Source organism: Rhinolophus sinicus, chromosome 18, assembly GCF_057876585.1.
Source record: "Rhinolophus sinicus isolate RSI-liver-muscle chromosome 18, RSI-T2T, whole genome shotgun sequence".
Lineage (NCBI taxonomy): Eukaryota > Metazoa > Chordata > Mammalia > Chiroptera > Rhinolophidae > Rhinolophus > Rhinolophus sinicus.
The window spans coordinates 713589-733884 of NC_142518.1; the positions used below are offsets into that span (position 1 = coordinate 713589).

The 20296-nt window shown below is 57.5% G+C and overlaps 2 protein-coding genes and 1 long non-coding RNA gene across 7 annotated transcripts in view; 1 reads left to right on the plus strand and 2 right to left on the minus strand.

The window, feature by feature from the left end:
• ASMTL (acetylserotonin O-methyltransferase like) overlaps nucleotides 1–9383 on the minus strand; it is a 19434-nt gene extending 10051 nt beyond the window's left edge. Inside the window, exons 1-7 of one of the 2 annotated variants that reach the window (XM_074323820.2) lie at nucleotides 9251–9383; nucleotides 8075–8206; nucleotides 6989–7036; nucleotides 4492–4556; nucleotides 3268–3329; nucleotides 1867–1975; nucleotides 947–1292 (exon numbers count right to left, since the gene is read on the minus strand). In XM_074323820.2, the coding sequence (XP_074179921.2) occupies nucleotides 947–1292; nucleotides 1867–1975; nucleotides 3268–3329; nucleotides 4492–4556; nucleotides 6989–7036; nucleotides 8075–8206; nucleotides 9251–9340 (852 nt within the window). In that variant the 5' untranslated portion in view covers nucleotides 9341–9383. Of the gene's footprint in view, nucleotides 1–946; nucleotides 1293–1866; nucleotides 2054–3267; nucleotides 3330–4491; nucleotides 4557–6988; nucleotides 7037–8074; nucleotides 8207–9250 lie in introns of both variants that reach the window. The other variant, XM_074323819.2, reaches the window with a different exon arrangement.
• Nucleotides 1–12156, plus strand: part of LOC141569655 (uncharacterized) — a 13411-nt gene extending 1255 nt beyond the window's left edge. The window contains exons 2-11 of one of the 2 annotated variants that reach the window (XR_016019954.1): nucleotides 932–1582; nucleotides 1899–1995; nucleotides 2485–2955; nucleotides 3247–3364; nucleotides 3455–3669; nucleotides 5217–5504; nucleotides 8355–8416; nucleotides 8607–9713; nucleotides 10930–11007; nucleotides 12023–12156. This is a non-coding gene — a long non-coding RNA (uncharacterized LOC141569655). Of the gene's footprint in view, nucleotides 1–931; nucleotides 1583–1898; nucleotides 1996–2484; nucleotides 2956–3246; nucleotides 3365–3454; nucleotides 3670–5216; nucleotides 5505–8354; nucleotides 8417–8606; nucleotides 9714–10929; nucleotides 11008–12022 lie in introns of those variants that run through there. The other variant, XR_016019955.1, reaches the window with a different exon arrangement.
• The window catches only part of P2RY8 (P2Y receptor family member 8), a 34252-nt gene continuing 25947 nt past the window's right edge, over nucleotides 11992–20296 (minus strand). For all 3 annotated transcript variants that reach the window (XM_019719378.3, XM_019719379.3, XM_019719380.3), the window contains one exon: nucleotides 11992–16317. In XM_019719378.3, the coding sequence (XP_019574937.1) occupies nucleotides 15210–16317 (1108 nt within the window). In that variant the 3' untranslated portion in view covers nucleotides 11992–15209. The remainder of the gene's footprint in view (nucleotides 16318–20296) is intronic.

Consider the following 20296-nt stretch of genomic DNA (forward strand, 5'->3'; position numbering starts at 1 on the left):
AAGCTGAGCTGGTGGGCCTGCTTGCACCTGCTGACCTGTGCCACAGTCCACCTGACACCTGGCCAGCTGGACCGGAGGGCGCCCCGAGCCTGCTGCATGGTCAGCGTTCCGGCCTCACCTCCTGGGGCCTGCAGGCCCGTGAGGACGGCTCGCCTTCAAACACACAGAGACCCGGGCCGGGCCGGACACTGACCACAGCCCCCTCGGCCCGAGCATGGGCCTCACACAGCAGGGTGTGCGTCCTAGGAAGTCTGGGCCGATGACTCCACCCCCTGCCAGTCTGGGCCGATGACTCCACCCCCTGCCAGTCTGGGCCGATGACTCCACCCCCTGCCAGTCTGGGCCGATGACTCCACCCCCTGCCAGTCTGGGCCGATGACTCCACCCCCTGCCAGTCTGGGCCGATGACTCCACCCCCTGCCAGTCTGGGCCAATGACTCCACCCACTGTGGATCACAGAAGTCCCTGTTCTGTCTCGAGTGACTTAGGGTGGCAGCACGTCAGTCGCGACACTGTTACGGTGGCCTCAGAAATACTGAGGTCCTGTCCCCAGAAATTGAGAGCGGACCTTATCTGGAAACAGGGTCCCTGCAGATGGGACTGAGTGAGGGATCTGAGGTGAGGTCGTCCTGGATCAGGGGGCCCTGAATCCAATGACAGTGTCCTCATCAGAGACAGAAGAGGAGGGACACAGACACAGAGGAGACGCCACGTGGAGACGGAGGCAGAGATGGGAGGGAGGCGGCCACCAGCCCAGGGACGCCTGGAGCCCCCAGGAGTTGGAAGGGGCATGAGGGACCGTCCCCTGGGGCCCAGGAGGGAGCGTGGCCCTGGGACACCTTGAGGGTGGACTCCTGGTCTCCAGGGCGGGGGAGGATGGGAGTCTGTGGTTTAGGCCCCGGCATGCGGTCACTAGTTCCGGCAGCCCCAGGAGTTGCACGGGTACCTTGGATGCTTGGAAGCCGGCTATCAGCTCCAGGAGGCCCGTCGGGAACGGGGGCAGGCTCTCCGCTGTCCTGGCGTGACCTGCGTCCTGCGTGCCCCGAGCCTGGGACCCCCTGCGGTCTAGGCCAGCGCCCTCCTCTTCGCTGAGGTTTTCGAAGGTGTCCACGGCGGGGATGGAGTCGTGCTTCACCCGCTGCAGGCCCACGGCGCCCGGCGGGAAGTACAGCTCGGCCAGCTTCTTGCAGAAGTGGTTTAGCGGGAAGCCCACCACGTTGAGGAAATCTCCGTGGATGGATTCCACCAGCATGCCGCCCAGGGCCTGGATGCCGTACCCTCCGGCTTTGTCCCTGAGCGGGCGGGCAGGGGCCAACCCAGGGAAGGACACAAAGACAAAGGTTACAGGACGCAGCAAGGTCCCTGGGTCACAGCGGCCAGCGCAACTGTTTCACTGCAACCAGATGTGACGCATGGACCAAACCCAGCGAGCCGTCTCCAGCCTGGGTGGCATGCTGTGGGGGAGTCCGGCTCCGGGCCCCAGTCTCATGTGGTGTTTGGTCCTGACCGGGGGCCGTCCCACGGCGGCCCCACAGGGAGCTGTCCTCCACACCTGGTGCCCGGTGGTCACTGGGGGATGCCCGTAAGACCCCAACCCCCTCCTGGTCCTGCTCTTCTGCACACGGCACCCCTGGCCTAGGTGGCTCATCCTCACGTCTCTTTATGGGGTCCTGGGCCCTGGTCTTTCCCGGGCACCTCTGCTGAGACCCCCTTAAGGGGAAGGGGGCCCTGAGCCCCCAGCACTGTTGCATCCAGGCCTGCTCCCTCCCCGAGACCCAGGCCCCGATAAAGGCAGCAGCCTTTTGTTGTGCCGTCGCGGGTGGTGGGAGTGGGTGCCCGTGGCCTGCAGACCCTGCACACACTCACATGGGCTCCCCGCTGTGGATGTATTCCCACAGGAGCTCCTCTGACAGCTGCGAAAACATCACCACCGTCTCCTCGTAGAACTGCGAGATTTCCACATCCAGCTGGCCGTCTGCAACGACAGCTCTGCAGGTGAGGGCACGGCCGCGCGTGGCCTCGGCGTCCTTGCACACGGGGGCGGGGGGCTTGCCTGAACTTGGTGTGCAGTTCAGATATTAATCGTGCATAGGCGTAAAAAGGTTTGTTTTAGACAAGGGAAAGAAGCATGAAAATTACAGACAACACAAACAAAGTCAGCAAAGAGGAGAAAAGGCTGCAGACTGCACGAGATGGCCTCTTGGTTTTCTGCAATAATTTGTGGAGTGGAACTTCTGGGTCGCCAGGCCTCACCTGTGGGGTTGGGAAAGCCCCGGGCATGGCAGCTTTGGGGTCACTTGGGAGATTCCCCAAAACTAGCTGTCTTGGGGTGAACGGCATCCCCCAGAATTCATTTCCCTTGGAGTCTGTGAATGGGACTTTAGCTGGAAACAGGTTCTGTGCAGATGTGGCCAAGTGAGTGAGCTAAGGGGACATCGTCCTGGATCAGGGGGGCTCTGAGCCCAATGACAGTGTCCTCATCAGAGACAGAAGAGGAGGGACACAGACACAGAGGAGATGCCACATGGAGACGGAGGCAGAGATGGGAGGGAGGCGGCCACCTGCCCGGGACGCCTGGAGCCCCCAGGAGCTGGAAGGGGCAGGAGGGACTGTCCCCTGGGGCCCCCAGAGCGAGCGTGGCCCTGGGACACCTTGATGGCAGACTTGTGGTCTCCAGCACGGGGGGAGGATGGGTGTGTGGTGGTAAGCGCACAGGTGAAGGGTGACATGGAATCTCTTGGGCCAGGGCTTTGTACCCAAAGGGCCCAAATGAACATCCCTGCTGGACAAGAGGGTAAAGGTGGCCCCGTCGCTGATAAGCAGACGTGTGACCGGCCATTGGTGAGATACGGCAAGGCAGCCCCAGGGCAGGAGGGCAAAGTCTGTCTTGGGGGCCTTTCCCGACCCACAAGGACTTCAGAGTAGCTCTGACATTAATTATTCCTCAGGATTTCGGTGCATTTTCAAAGACTTTTCATCGCCGTGGCATAACCCACACCCACCCGCCTGGGCCCACCCCCTCCGCCGTCCAGACCCAAAGATCTCAAAGGAAATGCATGTGGGGCTCGTGTTGGGTGGGGTCTTACGAGTGGGGCCATGTGTCTGCCACTGGACACCGCACGTTGACTTCCACATTACTGACTTTCCCCGGTGGGGGGGAGGGAAGGGCTGTTGCCCCAGTGACCTCTGAGTCTATCCCTCAAGCCCCGGTCACCATGAGCGCCCCAGGTCCCCCCTCGTCCCCAGGGAGGAGGTGGCCGTGAGTACCTTGGCTGAAGCAGTGGATGATGGCGACACCCGTGAACACACTATGTTCTTTTCCGTTCAACCTGCAAGACACAGCCGCACACACGACACATCTCAGGTGGGAGCCGAGACATCAAGCATGCTGCCTGCCAGCCACAGGCTACACCCTGCTATCTGGCTCAGGTCCTCACTCCCTGTCCTCTGGCAGGTCTCTGCCCCCAGCGTCCAGCCACTGCGTCTCCCAGGAAACCTTCCCAGAGGCTGGTGTAAGTGATGTCAGCGGTATCAGCAGGAGAGACCACCAGAGGTGTCACTTACAAGACTCAAGGTCTGGGTCATTGGAGAACACACGACCCCAACAGGAGAGGCCAGCCATGCAGGCAGGACCCAGACGGGGCAGCTCTCTGCCGGCTCTTTCTGGAGGTCTGTTTGCTTTCCTGAGACTGAAGTGATATGCCAACCCTCTAGACACAGCACGCTGACCCAGGCCCATCTCCCCGTCACCTGGGCAGAAGCTCAGATGTGCTGGGCTGTGGAGAAAGCTGGTCACATGTACACAGGCATGGGGAGGATGCCAGCGGAGAAGGATGACAAGGAAGCAGAGATGGAGGTGATGGAGGGAGCAGAGAGAAGGTGATGGAGGGAGCAGAGAGAAGGTGACGGAGGAGCAGAGAGAAGGTGACGGAGGAGCAGAGAGAAGGTGATGGAGGAGCAGACAGAAGGTGACGGAGGAGCAGAGAGAAGGTGACGGAGGAGCAGAGAGAAGGTGACGGAGGAGCAGACAGAAGGTGACGGAGGAGCAGACAGAAGGTGACGGAGGAGCAGAGAGAAGGTGACGGAGGAGCAGAGAGAAGGTGACGGAGGAGCAGACAGAAGGTGACGGAGGAGCAGACAGAAGGTGACGGAGGAGCAGAGAGAAGGTGACGGAGGAGCAGAGAGAAGGTGACGGAGGAGCAGAGAGAAGGTGACGGAGGAGCAGACAGAAGGTGACGGAGGAGCAGACAGAAGGTGATGGAGGAGCAGAGAGAAGGTGATGGATACACAGATCCCAGACGGAGCCCGGGTCTGCCCAGGACACCGCATATGTCCGGTGGGGAGATACCAAGGGCACCAGCTCCGTCCTGTGACCTCACCTGGGAGGGTGAGCAGGTGGTGACGCACTGATCCACCAGGACCCTGCCCCTTCCCCCACCCCGGGCTCTGAGGCAGGGCTGGTCCCTGGCAGGCCGGCCACAGGGCACCCACCGGGACAGCATCCGGTACGCGTCCTGCTTGTCCACGGGCTTCTCCAGGATCAGGCCCTCGATGGTCTGCAAGACAAACGGGAGGGACACGGTTGTTTCCACACCTCCAGCTGGGTCTCTGCATGCCACCGTCCACGTTTTACACTCCTGCTTTCTTGTGTTTGACGTGAGAGTCACGTAACATAAAATTCACCATTTTAAACAGTTTGGGGACATTTTAGCACATTCACAATGTTGTAGTAGTATCACCACTCCCTTGTTCCAGAACATCTGTCCCGCCAAGGAGACCCGTCCCCATGAGCAGTCACTCCCCCTCCCCCACCTGCTCCCCCAACCCACTTCTGTCTGTGGAGGAGCCTGTTCTGGACGTTTCACATAAATGGAGTCACATGCTGGGCAGCCTTGTGTGTCTGGCGTCTGTCACTCGTATCCTCAAGGTCCCTCCACATGATGGCGAGTGTCAGTGCCTCCTTCCTTTTCAAGGCTGAGTCATATTCCACTGTGTGGCTGGACCCCCTTGTGTTTATCTGTTCAATGGTTTATGAGTATTTGGGTCTTTCTCTTTTCAGCTATTGTAAATAATGCTGCCATAACCATGTGTGTACAAGACTTTGTTTGAATGCATAAATATTTTCCCCATCCCCTTACCAGCCTCTCCTTTAGCATCTATCAGTTTGTTTTCTATTATCTGTGGGTCTGTGAACGTGTATTTCTTCTTATTTTTAGTACGTACGAGCTCTGACAATTAAGTTCGTGAACTTATCCTAGAAAAAGTGCTACACACCTCACTGCTGAATATCACTACGGTCACCTTCGAAGGGCTCCCCTTGGGAAGCTATCTACTGATGCCAGTGCCTAGTCCCCCCTTCAAAGCCATTTTGGAACTCTTTTCTGGAATGGCCATCAGAGCTGTCGTCGTATTACCCTTGATGTCCTGAATGTCATGAAAATGTCTTCCTTTCACTATTTCCTTTATCTTCAGGTAAAGAAAGAAGTCACTGGGGGCCAGATCAGGTGAGGAGGGAGGGTGTTCCAATACAGTAATTTGTTTACTGGCTAAAAACTCCCTCACAGACAGTGCCCTGTGAGCTGGTGCATTGTCGTGATGCAAGAGCCATGAATTGTTGGCGAAAAGTTCAGGTTGTCTAACGTTTTCACGCAGCCTTTTCAGCACTTCCAAATAGTAAACTTGGTTAACTGTTTGTCCAGTTGGTACAAATTCATAATGAATAATGCTTCTGATATCAAAAAGGGTTAGCAACAGTGTTACAACAAGTTCGTGAACTTAAATGTCAGACGTCCTACATAAGAGGAGGTATGAGTTTTCTAGGGCTGCCGGAAAGCACCATAGGTTGGGCAGTTGACCCAACACACATTTCTCTCTCCCGGTCCTGGAGGCTGGAGGTTGAGACCCAGGTGTCCCAGGGCTGGTCCCCCTGAGGCCTCTTTCCTGGGCGTGTGGACGACCATCTGCTCCCCGTGTCCTCATGTGGTCGTCCCTCTGTGTGTGTCTGTGTCCTCATCTCCTCTCCTTATAAGGACCCCAATGCTATTGGATCAGGGCCCACCCTAGTGACCTCATGTTACCTTAATCCTCTCTTTAAAGCCCCATTTCCAAACACAGTCCCATTCTGAGGTCCTGTGGGTCAGGGCTTCAACCTGTGAATTTTGTGGGACACAGTCCAGCCCACAGCAATGGAACTGCCAGGTCACGTGACAATTCTGTCCTTAACTTTTGGAGGAACCAGCGTTGTTCACTCTTAAACTTCCATGTAGAAACACCCTTATCCATGAACGAGAAATGTGTCTGGTTCTCGGCAAAACCACCAAGTCGGGCTGCAAGGACCATGCAACAGCAAGGTGGGCCCTGGGATCACTCTGTCTGGATATTTTCAGACCCTGGACTGTGTCAAGATTCAAACGGGTGACCCCTCGCCAGGAGACTGTGGTGGCACCTTGGCACTTAGGCCAGCGGGCCAGTCGGGGGTGTGGACAGAGGGCTGTGCCCAGCAGAATTTCAGTGAGGACCGATCCACGTGACCTGCCTTCACGGAGCACAACTCTCAGGCCCAGATCCGTGTCTCTGGTATAGCGGTGTTGCTCCCCCCACCCTCCCAATGTGTCCAGGTCCTCACCTCCGGCCCTATGAGTGACACAATGTTTGGAAACAGGGTCTCTGCAGGTGTAATCTAAGTTAAGATGAGGTCCTACTGAAATCGGGGGAGGGGGGAGGCCTCAATATTATGACCGGTGTCCTTACAAGAAGTGGACCATTTGAACACACACAGAAGGAGAAGCCACATGAAGCCTGAGGTAGACGACAGGTGACACCGCCACAAGCCCAGGTACACCAAGGGCTGCCGTGAACTCCAGAAGCTGGGAGAGGGGCCTGTGCCAGACCGTCCCCAAGGCCTCCAGGAGGAACCAGCCCCACCCACACCTGGAGTCCAGTTGCTGGGGACACGTGAACCAAACGGGAGGCCAGAAGTGGGACTCACCACGATAGTGTCTGCTCCGATGATGATATCGGGGGCCCTGAGGTCTTTCTGCAAGAAACGCAAAGTCAGCTTTAGAAGGGAGGCCCTGCGTGTCTTACAGAAACACTTCTGTGACGTGATGCACGTGAAACGTCATCAGCGGCAGGAAGCCAAGCTTAGAAACCGAGACCTACGTGTCCTCTCTGTGCCGAGTAGGCCAGGAGAGGAATGCAACCGTGACATGATCACCTGAAATCTGTATGCAACCTTGAACCTGGGTTGCTCTTAAATACTACCTGTCTGCTGTCGAATATCAATGTCAATATCCTTTTATTTATGCCAATAATTCATGACAGCATTAACTACAATGCATTTATTAATTGCTATAGGATGTTCTTATAATACATAGTAATAGATAAGCTATTGATACATTAATTCTATGTAATAAATGATGCTATTATAGTAACTATATTAGTATATAGTAACACACCATAATAATAGGCTACATTAATTCTATATAATAAATTAGCATATGTGAATCACAGTGGAATATTACAAGTAACAAAGTAACTCATGAGCTATATTATATAAATGATACTATTATGTTAATTACAATAGTCTGTTACAAAATAACACAGTAATAGATAAACTACGTTAATTCTATATAATAGATACTATTATATTGGTATAATCACAATGGTATATTACACAGTAACAAAGTAACTCATGAGCTATATTATGTAACTGTCATGTTTATTACAATAGTATGTTACAAAGTAACACAGTAATAGGTAAGCTACACTAATTCTATGTAATAAATGGCATTATCATAGTCATATTAGTATATTATATAGTAACACAGTAATAGATAAGCCACATTAATTTGCATTGTAAATGGTACTGTTATATTAATTACAATAGCATGTTACATAGTAGCAGAGTACTAGATCAGCTCTGGAATGGTACACTGCACTCTAACCCTCAGCACTAAGCTCCATTCATTGCACATTGTATTAATAACTGGCACTTATTTATAGCACGTCTGTTTGAAACCTGGAAAGCCTTCCTGGCCAGAGAACCCAAGGCAGCAGCAACCCAAGCCCTTGCCTGGTGCATTCTGCGGGCCACATCCAGTGCTTTCTGCTTCGCTGTTTCGATGGCATATGCGTGAGGGGTGGGGAATGACGCTTTATTCAGCTTCTCTTTAAACCTGGAAGGCACCACCTCAAATCTGAGACCCTACAACAGGAGAAAAGGGGTATTGAGACTTTGTCAGAAGAGCGCAAGGATGGGGGACAGAATGTGCCAGGGCTACAACAAATGTGGCCTTTTCCACGCGCAGTGGGTCTTCCTGACTATCTCATCTGTTCTCTGAATTTTCACTCAGTGCCACGCAACCACCAGACTGGCCGGGGCTGGCAGACCTGGAGGGAAGACATCTGCACACAGGTCAGTCACATGAAGGCCGGGGAGGGTGGATATTGATTGAGGTGCAGATCCTAGGGGTCAAAGAGCTCCCAGAGTGTCCCAAAGGCCAGTGCTGAAAATATCCTGCCCCCAAGAATTGCGAAAAAAAAAAAAAAATGCTACGTGGGAGAAATATGGCTGCTTTAACTTGCTCCCCTCACACTATCAGCAGGTAAGACAATCGCTGCAGGAGACTGGTCGTGGAGAGACTGATGTCCCAGGGTTGGGAACATGGGCCTTCAGCAGAGAGGGTAAAACTCCCCGTCCCCTTGGGCAGCCCGACAGAGCACCCCCTGTCTGTGTGCCTCCCCCACCACCAGCTCCGGGACACTTGGACCTGGCGTGGCCTGGCAGCCCTGCACACTCACTAGGCCACCAGGCCTGGCCTGAAGGGGGTCACCCCCAGATCACGTGGACTCCTAGTTCCCCCAGCCCACAGACCTGGAGCCGGTCACTAAGTCCTGGCCCGCAGACCCCAGCCCGGTCACTGGAGGCCAGTCACTGGGTCTCAGCCTGACGACCCTGGCCCTCAGACCCGGTCAGTAGACCCACGCCTGCAGACCTCAGCCCCCAATCACCGGCTGGCCCTCGCTCCACTCACTGCACCCCCTGGTCACTAGGCCCCAGGGTCCTTGGGCCCCAGGATCCCCAGGCCTAGGCCAGCAGACTTCGCCCCCGGTCACTAGGACCAGGCCTCCAGTCAACAGGACCCGGGTCACTAGGCCCCAGCTGGACACCCCGCCCCCTCCCATACCCGCCTCCACCTTCCCAGGCCCCGGCCACAGACCCCAGCCCAGGGCCGCCCCGGGCGCACACCGCTTGGCTGAGAATCTCCTGCCGGCGCGGGGAGGCGCTGGCCAACACCACGCGCTTCTGCTGCAGCTTCCGGATCACAGGGTACATCATCCTCGCGCCCGACCCCGCGCCCGACTCCTGCACCCCAGCCCGCTCCCTGCCCTGCGCAGCGGTGCGCGTGCGCTAGCGCGGCTCCACAGCTCCGAACCAGGCCCCGCCCCGCCCGCCGGAGCCCCGCCCCGGGTGAAGCTCCGCCCCTGGGCCCGCCCAGCACCGCTTCAGAGCCGGCTCCAGTGAAGCCCCGCCCACGCCTGAGCCCCTCCCAGGATGAAGCTCCGCCCCCGGGCCCGCCCAGCACCGCTTCGGAGCCGACTCCAAGAAGCCCCGCCCACGCACGAGCCACGCCCCGGGTGAAGCTCCGCCCCCGGGTCCGCCCAGCACCACTTTGGAGCCGACTCCAACGAAGGCCCGCCCACGCCCCCAGGTTGGGTGGGGGGAAGATTCCCCCAGAACCCCCACGTCGCGAGGTCCCTTGTGAATCGGTGGCGGGTCCCCGGGGCGCGGTGGGGGGCGGAGATGAGTGGTACCATATCTATAGATAGATAGATGATAGGTAGGTAGGTAGATAGATGAGAGATGACAGATGAGAGGTAGATAGATAGGTAGATAGGCAGAGTCTCTCGTGCTAACGCAGGGCTTCTCAACCTCAGCACTGGACCTTTGGGGCCACCTCATTCGTGCTTTGCAAGATATTTAGCAGCATTCGTGGTTTCAGTCCAGTAGATGGCAGCACCTTTTCTCCAAGTGTGACAACCGAAAATGTCTTCAGACACCGCGATTTGTTCCCTGATAACAGAATCACTGTCAGTTGAGAACCACGTCTGGAGATAGATGATAGACAGATTGGATGGATGGGTGGATGGATGGATGGGTGGATGGGAGGGTGGGTGGATGGGTGGGTGGGTGGGTGGATGGGAGGGTGGGTGGATGGGTGGGTGGGTGGATGGGTGGGTGGGTGGATGGGAGGGTGGGTGGATGGGTGGGTGGGTGGATGGGTGGGTGGGTGGGTGGGTGGGTGGGTGAATGGGTGGGTGGGTGGGTGGATGGGTGGGTGGGTGGGTGGGTGGGTGGATGGATGGGTGGGTGGGTGGGTGGGTGGATGGATGGATGGATGATGGGTGAATGGATGGATGATGGGTGAATGGATGGGTAGATAGGTAGATAGGATGGATTGGCAGATCCATAGATTGCTAGATATTTATAATACATAGGTAGATGATAGGTTGGTAGGTAGTGTAAGATAGATACATAGAGAATGATAGATAGAGAGTGATAGGTAAATAATAGCAGATAGAAAGACATGATAGATACAGACACATGGTTGACAGACAGGACGGATGAGTCTGACGTCTGGGGCTGGGTGCCTGCTGTGGGGCGTCCGGGGCCCTGTGGGGCTGAGCAGCGTCCCTGTGGGTGGGCATCCACCCAGCATATGCCAGGAGCACCCCACTGTGACACCCCAGTGTGATACCCCAGTGTGACAATGATACAGATACACACATATGCATGCATGTGTACATGTGTATGTAGGTGTGCATGTGTCTGTATGTACACCGTATATGCGTATGTTTGTGGAATCCTATTACATGTCTGACGGTATTGTTACCTCCCATTTTCTTTCCTTAACCTTTGGCACTCAGTGGTCCCCCAAAGGCATCGGATTGTCCTTCACACCAGGCTTTGATGCCTGCAGACCATGCCCTGATACAGAACCAGAGGTCAGTGACGGGTCTCAGTGGCTTCCTTGTGGGTTGGGGGCTGGTGGGGGGACGACCATGGGCCCTGGAGCCAGCGACCCTATGCCCTTGACCCTCACGGCTGAGCTTTCAGCCTCAGAGCAGACCTGAAGGTCCCTTGGCCTGTCCCTGGTGCTTTCCCTACACAGCTGTTCCTTCCCCCTCCTGCACCATCCCTGCCCCTGTCCACCCCGGGCCCCCAGACCTTCACACTGACCCCCTCCTGCTGACTTCCCCTGGGGGAGTGACCGCCTGCTAAGCAGTTTCTCAAAGGTGGGTTCTGAGCCACCATTTGGCCTCACCGGGGAGAGCCTGCCCCAAACATCCCATGTATCGGGGGGTCATTTCCCAACTGACTGACGTTTATGTTTCCTCCAGATTTGAGAAATAATAAGTTATTATCAAATAGTTATTACATTAGACACGAATTATGTGTCATTCACATTTATCATCAACTACCCAATCAATTAAACGTTAACCATTCATATTTAATAATAGCAATGATTATTTCTAGGGACGGCATTCAAGGAGTACCTACAGCTCAATTATGAAGGGTTTGTAACCGACTCAGCTCTCCCACGGCGATTTGGGAAGTTTGAGATAAGGGGTACGCCCCTCTTTCACATTGCGCACCAGAGATGGGGTCCAGTTGCCCTCCTGCCAACTGAGTTTGAGGGCCCCCCTCTCATTTCTCCATGGCCAGCAATAGTCTCACTTAAATGTCATTATGACAAAGAAAACAGAGCATATATTTCAAAGAAAACTCTCCTAACTGTTTATTGAAAGACCCACGTTTTCGATAACTGGTGCCTTTTCCCCCTCTCCCGACCGTGCTTGAATTTCGCCAGTTTTGACACCATCCTGTCGGGACTCAGATGGTGCTATGCCACTTCTCGGATGTCCCAGCTTCCTTGTGTGTCAGGATTGCTGAAGAGAAAGGCAACAAAGCCGACTGGCATTTCATCATGTGTTTACTTTGTGTTTATTTGCACTCCAGGATCATGACAGTGAAATGACGCAACGAGAGGCAGACCATCAATGCAACGAAGAAATGGCAACAAAAAAATCTTTACAATTAAAACACAAAGAAGCGAAGGTCCACATTTGAAATTTTCCAACCACCAATCTGAACCTGGATGATTTCCACTTTGGTCAAACACCCAACAGTGACGTTCTCCAGGCCTGGTGAATCTCGGACATGCTTTCTGCGCCGTCTCCTCCAGAAAGGGTGGGAGGAAAAAATGTGTGTGTGGCCCCCCATCGCAAAAGGGAGGGTTTGTGGTGCCGTGGGCACATCGGCTTGTAGGACAGACCCCTACACACAGGGAGACCATTGCTGGAAGCTGCAGCTTCTGCATTGAAACTGCCGCCATGCCAAAGACCCTGTGGGTCCCCTAGTAACTTGAGTGGCACTGAGGGTGGGTCCCCTCCCCGACACAGAGCTAATGGGGGTGTTGGCCGCCCTTGCTGGCCGAGGGGCTGCAGAACCAAATAATAATAGTAATGTGACAAAACCCCGTGACTGGGATTGCAGCACCCCGCGTATGTGGAGGGACAGAGGGACCTGGTGTCCTCAGAGGACATTATTACCCGCACAGGCCTCTCTGAATTCAGGCTCTGCACCTGTTCACAAGGCAGCAGGGGCGACCAGTGCAGGAGGAGTAAGGTTTTTCACAGCTTTTTCTGCATTTGACACGCGAGGCCCACGCCCAGGGCTTGGGTGAGGGCGTCTCGCTGGCTCAGGGTTTCCCACGCTGGGTGTTGCTGAGATGACATTGCTCTCTAGGGTTCAAGTTTGCAGCAGTTGGGAAGAGCAGGTGTGACACTTTCGTGGACAGGCTGGCTGCCCAACGCTGGCCTGTTTGCCAGTCGCCTCCGCCTGTCTTTTGAAGTCCTTACTCGGGTGTAAGGCCGTCCCACGTGTGTCTCAGGCCGTCCCACAAAACCTCCCGCTGTGGCTGTCAAGAGTCTGCAAACTGGTGGACATTCACGACTGACTGGCTGGGACACCGACCCCTGTGGGGATGGCCCGGTTGCAAGGCTGTGTGTGATGGTCTTGTGCATCCCTGGCCTGTGGCAGAAGGCAGTTGAGGGGACCCTGAGGCCACCTCTCGGGTCCCAAGGGCGAGTGTAGCACAGGGTCACGGACTCTCTCCCTGCACATGCCTCTGACCCCCAAAGGACACGCGTGGGCAGAGGGCAAAGCGGGAACGTGGGTTTGATCCTAGGACAATGCACAGGGAGGGGCATGGAGGCTTCCGTGGGTGGGTATCGGGTCCCCCATTTATAAACTAACCTTGGGGTCCACAGCACCCAATACGCAGACTCAGAGTAGGAAACCCCAGGTCCCCTTCCCTCTGGGAACCCCTGTGCTTCACAGTCTCCTTCCTCAGAACTGCTGTCAGTGTCCCTGGGGACGCCACATGGAGAGTGCTCAGCTTGTCCACACAAGAGCCCTCGCCCTGACACAGGTGTGGTCCAGGGACGGTCCCTCCTGCCCCTTCCAGCTCCTGGGAGCTCCAGGCGTCCCTGGGCTGGTGGCCGCCTCCCTCCCATCTCTGCCTCCGTCTCCACGTGGCGTCTCCTCTGTGTCTGTGTCCCTCCTCTCCTGTCTCTGATGAGGACACTGTCATTGGGTTCAGGGCACCCCTGATCCAGGACGACCTCACCTCAGATCCTTTACTTTATAACATCTGGAAAGTCCCCATTTCCAGGTAAGGTCCCATTCTGAGGTCATGGGTGTTCATGGATTTTGGGAACACTAATCACCCCAGTACAGGTGCATCTTTTTTGTTCCAAAGCAATGGTGTCAGAGGTCAGGCACTCCCAGAGTCCCCCCTCCCCCACCGAGTGGCAGCTCACAACCCCATCAGCATCTGGGGCCCCGTGGGAAGGCTGCCTGCCCTCCATCTGCCACCAGGCCTCCCTGTTGGCCCCTGAGCCCGGCTCTCTGGCCCCTCCCAGCTCTCGCCTTGCAAGCTCCAGGGCTGCTCCGTCCCAGAGAAGCCCCGCACCCAAGGCGGTGTGTCCCCCTGTGATATTCCAGGAAAATTCCGAGGTCCTGAGCGCCCACTGTTTTGGTATTCGGGTCACTCCAGGGGCGAGTGTCCTCATCTTCCCAAAGCAGCGTAGGTATGGGGCTGGTACAGGTTCATCCGGGTGCAGGAAGCCCGTCTGCTGACCTGGGCAGCGGGCACAGAGAGGCTCGGCCGCTGACACTCTCGCGGGCTAGTGCAGTCAGCGGTCTTACAGGCGCCCGGTCCCAGAAGGGGTCCTGGGTCCGGCTGGGTGCAGGCCTGTGGAGAAGCCACCTCGATCTGGGAGGGCTTGCCGTGGCCCTGGGCTCTCAGGTAGGGGCGGGAGCAACAGAACGGCCACAGGGAGCCCTCCAGGTGAGCTGCACCCCCAGACATCACGGGGATCCCCCCTGTAGCCGGTGGACACTGGCCATCCTTCACACAATGTCCTCAACAGCAGCTTGCCCGCCTGGAGACCCTCGGCCGCCAGAGGTGGGGGTGGGCTGACCCACACCTACCGGACGTCCTTCCTTGTCACTTGTGACATTTCAGTAGCACACGAGCCCCCACCAGTCGGAGTGACCAACATCTCCACAAGACCCTGTGCTTGGCTCCCAGGGGGACAAGGTGACATGAAGAGACCTGTGAGCTTCCTGCACTTTGGGACGAAGAGGTCTGTCCACGGTCATCCGGTCCAATCCTGGCACCCAGGGTGACCAAGAATGAAACACCAAGGTCTTGGGTCCGTCAGGCTGGAGGAGCAGGGGGTCCGGTGGGGGTCCCAGGCTCGGGAGGTATGGAGAATGAGGCAGGCAGGCGGCCCACTGGGATGTTGGGGACCGAGGCGGACACAGCTGGGCTGGCTGAGCGCTTGCTGACCCTCAGGAGGGGAGAGGCTGGGCCATCATCCTCGGGAAACAGGAAGAAGCCTGCCTGCCACACCGCTGCCACTGTCTCCCGAAAAACCACGGGATCTGTATGAGCCGCTGCTTCTGTCCCTGGGCCAGCAGTGGTGTCTGGACGCTGGGAGACGGGGCTGGCCTGTGACACAGCCTGGGGACCCCTCCCTGTGGCTCCTGGACTGTGGCGGCAGTGGCAGCAGCAACAGCGGGAAGCAAGGGAGGGATGTCGCCGCCGCCTCCCAGCTGTCCACCTGGATTGCCCAGCTCAGAACACACTCTCCTGTCTCTTGAGGCAGGGCCGGACGGCCGGCTCCAGCCCATCGGCGTGGCCGCCGGACATCGAGGGCGCCGACAGTCTCCTGCCGGACAGCAGGCTCTCCCTGTGCGTCGGCAGGCTGTGCGCCGACCTCCCCGAGCCCAGGTAGCGCCGCAGCCGGAGCTGGAACTCGCGGGAGGCAAAATAGTAGACGAAGGGGTCCAGGCAGTTGTTGAGGCAGCTGAGGCAGAGCGTGAGCTTGTACACGTGGTAGAAGCTCCTGCCCAGAAACAGCCGGGCCACCATGTGCGCCAGCAGCACGAAGTTGTTGGGCGCGAAGCAGGTGACAAAGGCCAGCAGCACGACGGTGGCGAGGCACACGGCGCGCCGCCGCTGGCCGTGGCCGTGGGGGTCGGGCGTACGCAGGAGCTTGAGGATGGTGGCCGTGTAGCAGGCCACGGTCACCACGAAGGGGATGAGGAAAAGCGCGATGAAGAGCGTGAACAGGAACATGGCCCACATGGCCACGCTGGGCAGCATCGTGGACTTGAGCACGTCGAAGCACGTGACGATGCCCAGCTCCTCCACGGCGTAGGTGAGGTCCGTGCGCGCCAGCGGGGACAGCGCGGCCAGCAGCAGCAACCACATGGTGGCGCAGGTGGCGACAGCGTAGCGACGGCGCCGCCAGGGGGCGGACGCCAGCGGGTACACCACGCCCAGGAAGCGGTCCACGCTGATGCACGTCATGGTCAGGATGGACGAGTACATGTTGGCGTAGAACGCCACGGTCACCACGTTGCACAGCCACTCGCCAAACACCCAGTGGTTCCCGTTGCAGTGGTAATAGATCTGGAAGGGCAGCACGCTGGCCAGCGTCAGGTCCGTGACGCTCAGGTTTATCATGAAGATGATGGATGGGGACGTGGGCCCGATGTGGCGGCACAGCACCCACAGCGAGAACAGGTTTCCCGGGATGCTGACCACCACCACCAGCGAGTATACCACCGGCAACACCGCGGCGATGACCGGGTCCTTCAGCATCATGATGGTGGCGTTGTCGGGACGCGTCACGTTCATGTCCATCGTGGAGTGCGTCCGGCGAGGGCTCGGTGAGGATCTGGAAGGCAGAAGACGGGGGTGACAGGGTCAGAGGAGGGAAGCCCGCGATGAACCCACAGACGCACGGACAGACGGGGGCCACCCAGTGCTGGCTGGGGAGGCAGCTCCACCTTCCTCCCTCTGTCCTCCTCTCTCCTCCCAGGGAGCCGGTGTGTCATCATCTCTGCCAGGGACAGAGGACACGGGACTCTTCCTCTGACGGCCCACGACCCTCGTCACTGCACACCTGGCCCTTCCTTCCCTAGCAACTTCCTTCGTTCCTTTTCTTGGACGCACAGGGAGCGTGCTGAGAGGCGTGGAGCAGTGGCTTCACCATTGAGGTCATGAGGATGAGGGCAGCACTTACAAGGTTACAAAGTGACCAAGTGACTCATCCTGCAAGAGACCCTGTTCCCAGCTGCAAAGCAGTTTCTCTCTCAGACTGCTCCTAGCCGGGTTGCCTCATTTGCGGCGGGTGAAGTAGGGGTCTGCCCCCAGGGCCATGTTGGGTATCACCTGCTGCCCTCCCCAACCACAGGGGGACACCGTGCCACCGCCATTGCTGTCCCAGCAGATTCCTTACACTATCTATCATCTTGTACCTGACCTCCCTCCCTCATTCTCCTGCTGATAACAGCTCATTGTCCGGACACCATGGCTTCACCCAATCCTGGGGTGCTCGTAGGGGGGCGCTCCTTAGGGGCTGAGGTCACCTTGGAGACCCCCCAAGACATCATGCCTTGTCCTCCCTCCCTGCTGTCCCCCTGGGATGCTCCAAGGCATTTGAGTCGATGGCCACAGTTGGAGGGAACATCCCGTCGACGCTTCAAGTCCATGCTTCAAGGTGAGACACCAGTGCACCCTAGCTGACTAGTGTTACGTCTCCAGTGTGGTTTGGAAGCCGAGCGCCCACCAGCCTCCCAGGAGGGCACAGTAACACAGGAACAGAGCTGCGTGGTGACTTACCACGACCTGCCCGCCTCCTGTGAAAACCACAGATCGCAGGGCACCTGACTGGCCTCTACAGTGCCATTAGCATCCTGTGTCTTTCCTCATTTCTTGTTTTCCCAAATTAGCACCGGTCGGTTTTCCCGATCATGTAATTGGCTCTTTGGGCAGAGAGCCATGCTTCTGAACACGCAATAACAGTGGGGGAAACTTCAGACTCGGGATTTCGTTTACCCACGGTTTCAGCGAACAGTGATTTATTGGTTTGGCTCCCAGGTTGCTCTAAGCCTTCATATCTCACCCCTATGGCCCCCACCAGGTTTCCAGATCCCGTCCCACCTGTGGCCTGTCTGTGAACTGGTGCTGACCACACGGAGCTGGGCCTGCTGAGGGCCCGGGTGGGGGAGGGGCGAGTGTGCCCGTCCTGGGCTCTGCCCACCCTGGGGGGTCAGCCCTGTCTGGTCAGCAGTGATTTGCAAACATGGCCTTTCGTTTTCTGCCTCTCACTTGCTTCTGGAGGGTTCTGCCAGACCGTTAGACACAACGAAGGGGGGAGTTTCCACAACGTTTTCATCAGCCGGAAGGCGATGACAATGTGGTGGGAATAGATAGAGGCGGAGGTTGCACAAGACTGTGGGTGTGCAAGGACCACGGAGCTGTACTCTTTGAAGCGACGGATATTATGAGCATTTCGCTCCAACGGGGAGGAAGGGATAAAACAGGAAGGAAGGCTTCAGCATGCTATTGCGTGCATTTGCATGTATGCGTGCGTGCATGCATGTATACACACAGTCCTATTGTGTATATATTCTGTTGTGCACGCATGCACATGCGTGTCCTACTGTGCACCATGCACACGTGCTGCATAGATGCTACTGGACGTACAGGTGTCTGTATACAGACTCCCATCACGTGTCCTATTGCATGTATATGTCCTATTACATGTCTGTCTACGTATATTTATCTATGTCTATATCTATATAGCTATGTCTATATGTATGTATTTATCTATCCCTGTGTCTACATGCATCCTCTCTCTATGTCTATCTGTATATGTCCTGTTACATATCTACCTATGTTCCTTTATCTAGGCCCATCTATACCTCTAGCTGTACATGCGCATGGCTACCCAGCTAGGAGTCAGCTGTGCGCTTGTATATGTGTAAGGATCTATCTGTATCTATACATCTCTCTATATACCTGTACTTATTCTTACACACCTATCTGTCTCTATCGTCTACGTCTCTCCATAACTGTACCTGCATGTACGTGTACGTCTATGTGTACGTCAATGTGTGTGTGTACGTCAATGTGTACGTGTACGTCAATGTGTGCGTGTACGTCAAAGTGTACGTGTACGTCAATGTGTGCGTGTACGTCAATGTGTACGTGTACGTCAATGTGTACGTCAATGTGTGCGTGTACGTCAAAGTGTACGTGTGCGTCAATGTGTGCGTGTACGTCAATGTGTACGTGTACGTCTACGTGTATCTGTTCGTCTACGTGTACGTGTACGTCAAGGTGTACGTGTACGCCAATGTGTACGTGTATGGCTACGTGTACGTGTACGTCACTTATATGTGTATGCCTACGTCGACGTCTGCGTGTACGTGCGCGTCTACATCTCTTGTTGTTCCCGGTTGCGTGGAGACGGCCGTCTGACGCACGGCGTGTCCCGCCCTCTGACGCACAGCGTGTCCCGCCCAGGAGCCCCGGGCGGCTCGGAGGACCTTCCGTGGAGGTGCGTGCCCTTTATGCCCCCTCGTGTTAGGAGCCTGGGGGCAGCGCGGCCCCTCGCGGGCCTCCCCGTCGCCCGCCTCTGCCCGCCCTGCAGGTCCGCGCAGACGCCCGTCCCCGCTGCTTCCTGCCTGCGCGGAGCCCGTGCAGCCCTGGGGACGGGAGCCCCTGCGGTGCCTGCGGCCCGGCCCCCCGCGCCTTGCTCGTCGCCGCGCTCCCCTCGCTCCCTCCGTCATCACGCGGAGGCCGCCGGCTGCGCTCGGGCAGGCGCTCGCCCTGAGACGCCCCGTGTGCGCGGCCCCGTGTGCGCGGCCCCCGGCACCCGCCCCGCGCCGGGACCGGGACCGGGACCCGGGAGATGGGAAGATGCTCCGTACGCGCAACCCTAGCCTCTGGCCACAGGTCCTCCGTGAGCGCAGGCTGATCCAGGGGCCCCACGGCGTCCGTCCCCCCTTCGCGGTGTCCTTGGGACCCGGCGCCGTGGGGCCTGGCGGGGGCAGGGGCGCCAGCCTGCGGGCTGCTGCGGCCGCTGTGCCCGGGCCCACGGGGGGACCTTGGGCACCTAGGGCTGCGAGCGCCTGCCCGGTGATGCGTGAGCTCCGAGGGGCCGGCGTGGGGGGCCTCGCAGCTTCCAGGGGCTGAGCGACAGACTTGCAGTCACCCACGGACACGGGTGGGGTCCCTGGGAAGCCGCGCGCGCTCCCCGCTGGCTTCCGCTCGCTGTGTCACAGCCGGAGAGCGCACGGGGTCGGGGTGAGCGGGGCCGTCCCGCCGCTGTGACGTGGAGGCCGCGTGGGGCAGCCCCGCGCCCGGGGCCAGGGCGCACCCAGCGGGCGGGGCCTGCCTGGGCCGTCCGTCCGCTCTCCGCCTTCTCTGCGCCGTGGGTCCGGGTCCACGTTCTTTGTACCTGCAGCTCAGACGGCGTGGGTTTCGGGTCGAAACGGCTGGGCTTCGCCTCGGTGACGCACTTCGTCCCACTTGTAGCCACCTGGACTCGGGTCGCTCCCTCTTTGAATAAATGCTGGAGAAACAAAGAACCTTCCCGTGTCAAGGAGGGAAAAGAAACAGAAAGGCACGGCGGTGTGTGTTTTCTCGTTTTCCCAGATGACGGTCCCATCGGGTGACCTGCAGTCAGCTGCTGTGCCACGTGGAGGACACGTGGGGACTCCCGGTGCATGTCCAGCTCTGATTTTCTCACCTTGCTTCCTGCTTGAAGCCCAGCACTGGGTCCGTGCTTTGCCGGGTCGCAGGAGGCAGAGGCTCTGCTTTGCCTGTTGGACCCCAGTGGGTGCGAGATCGGGCTCCTGACACCG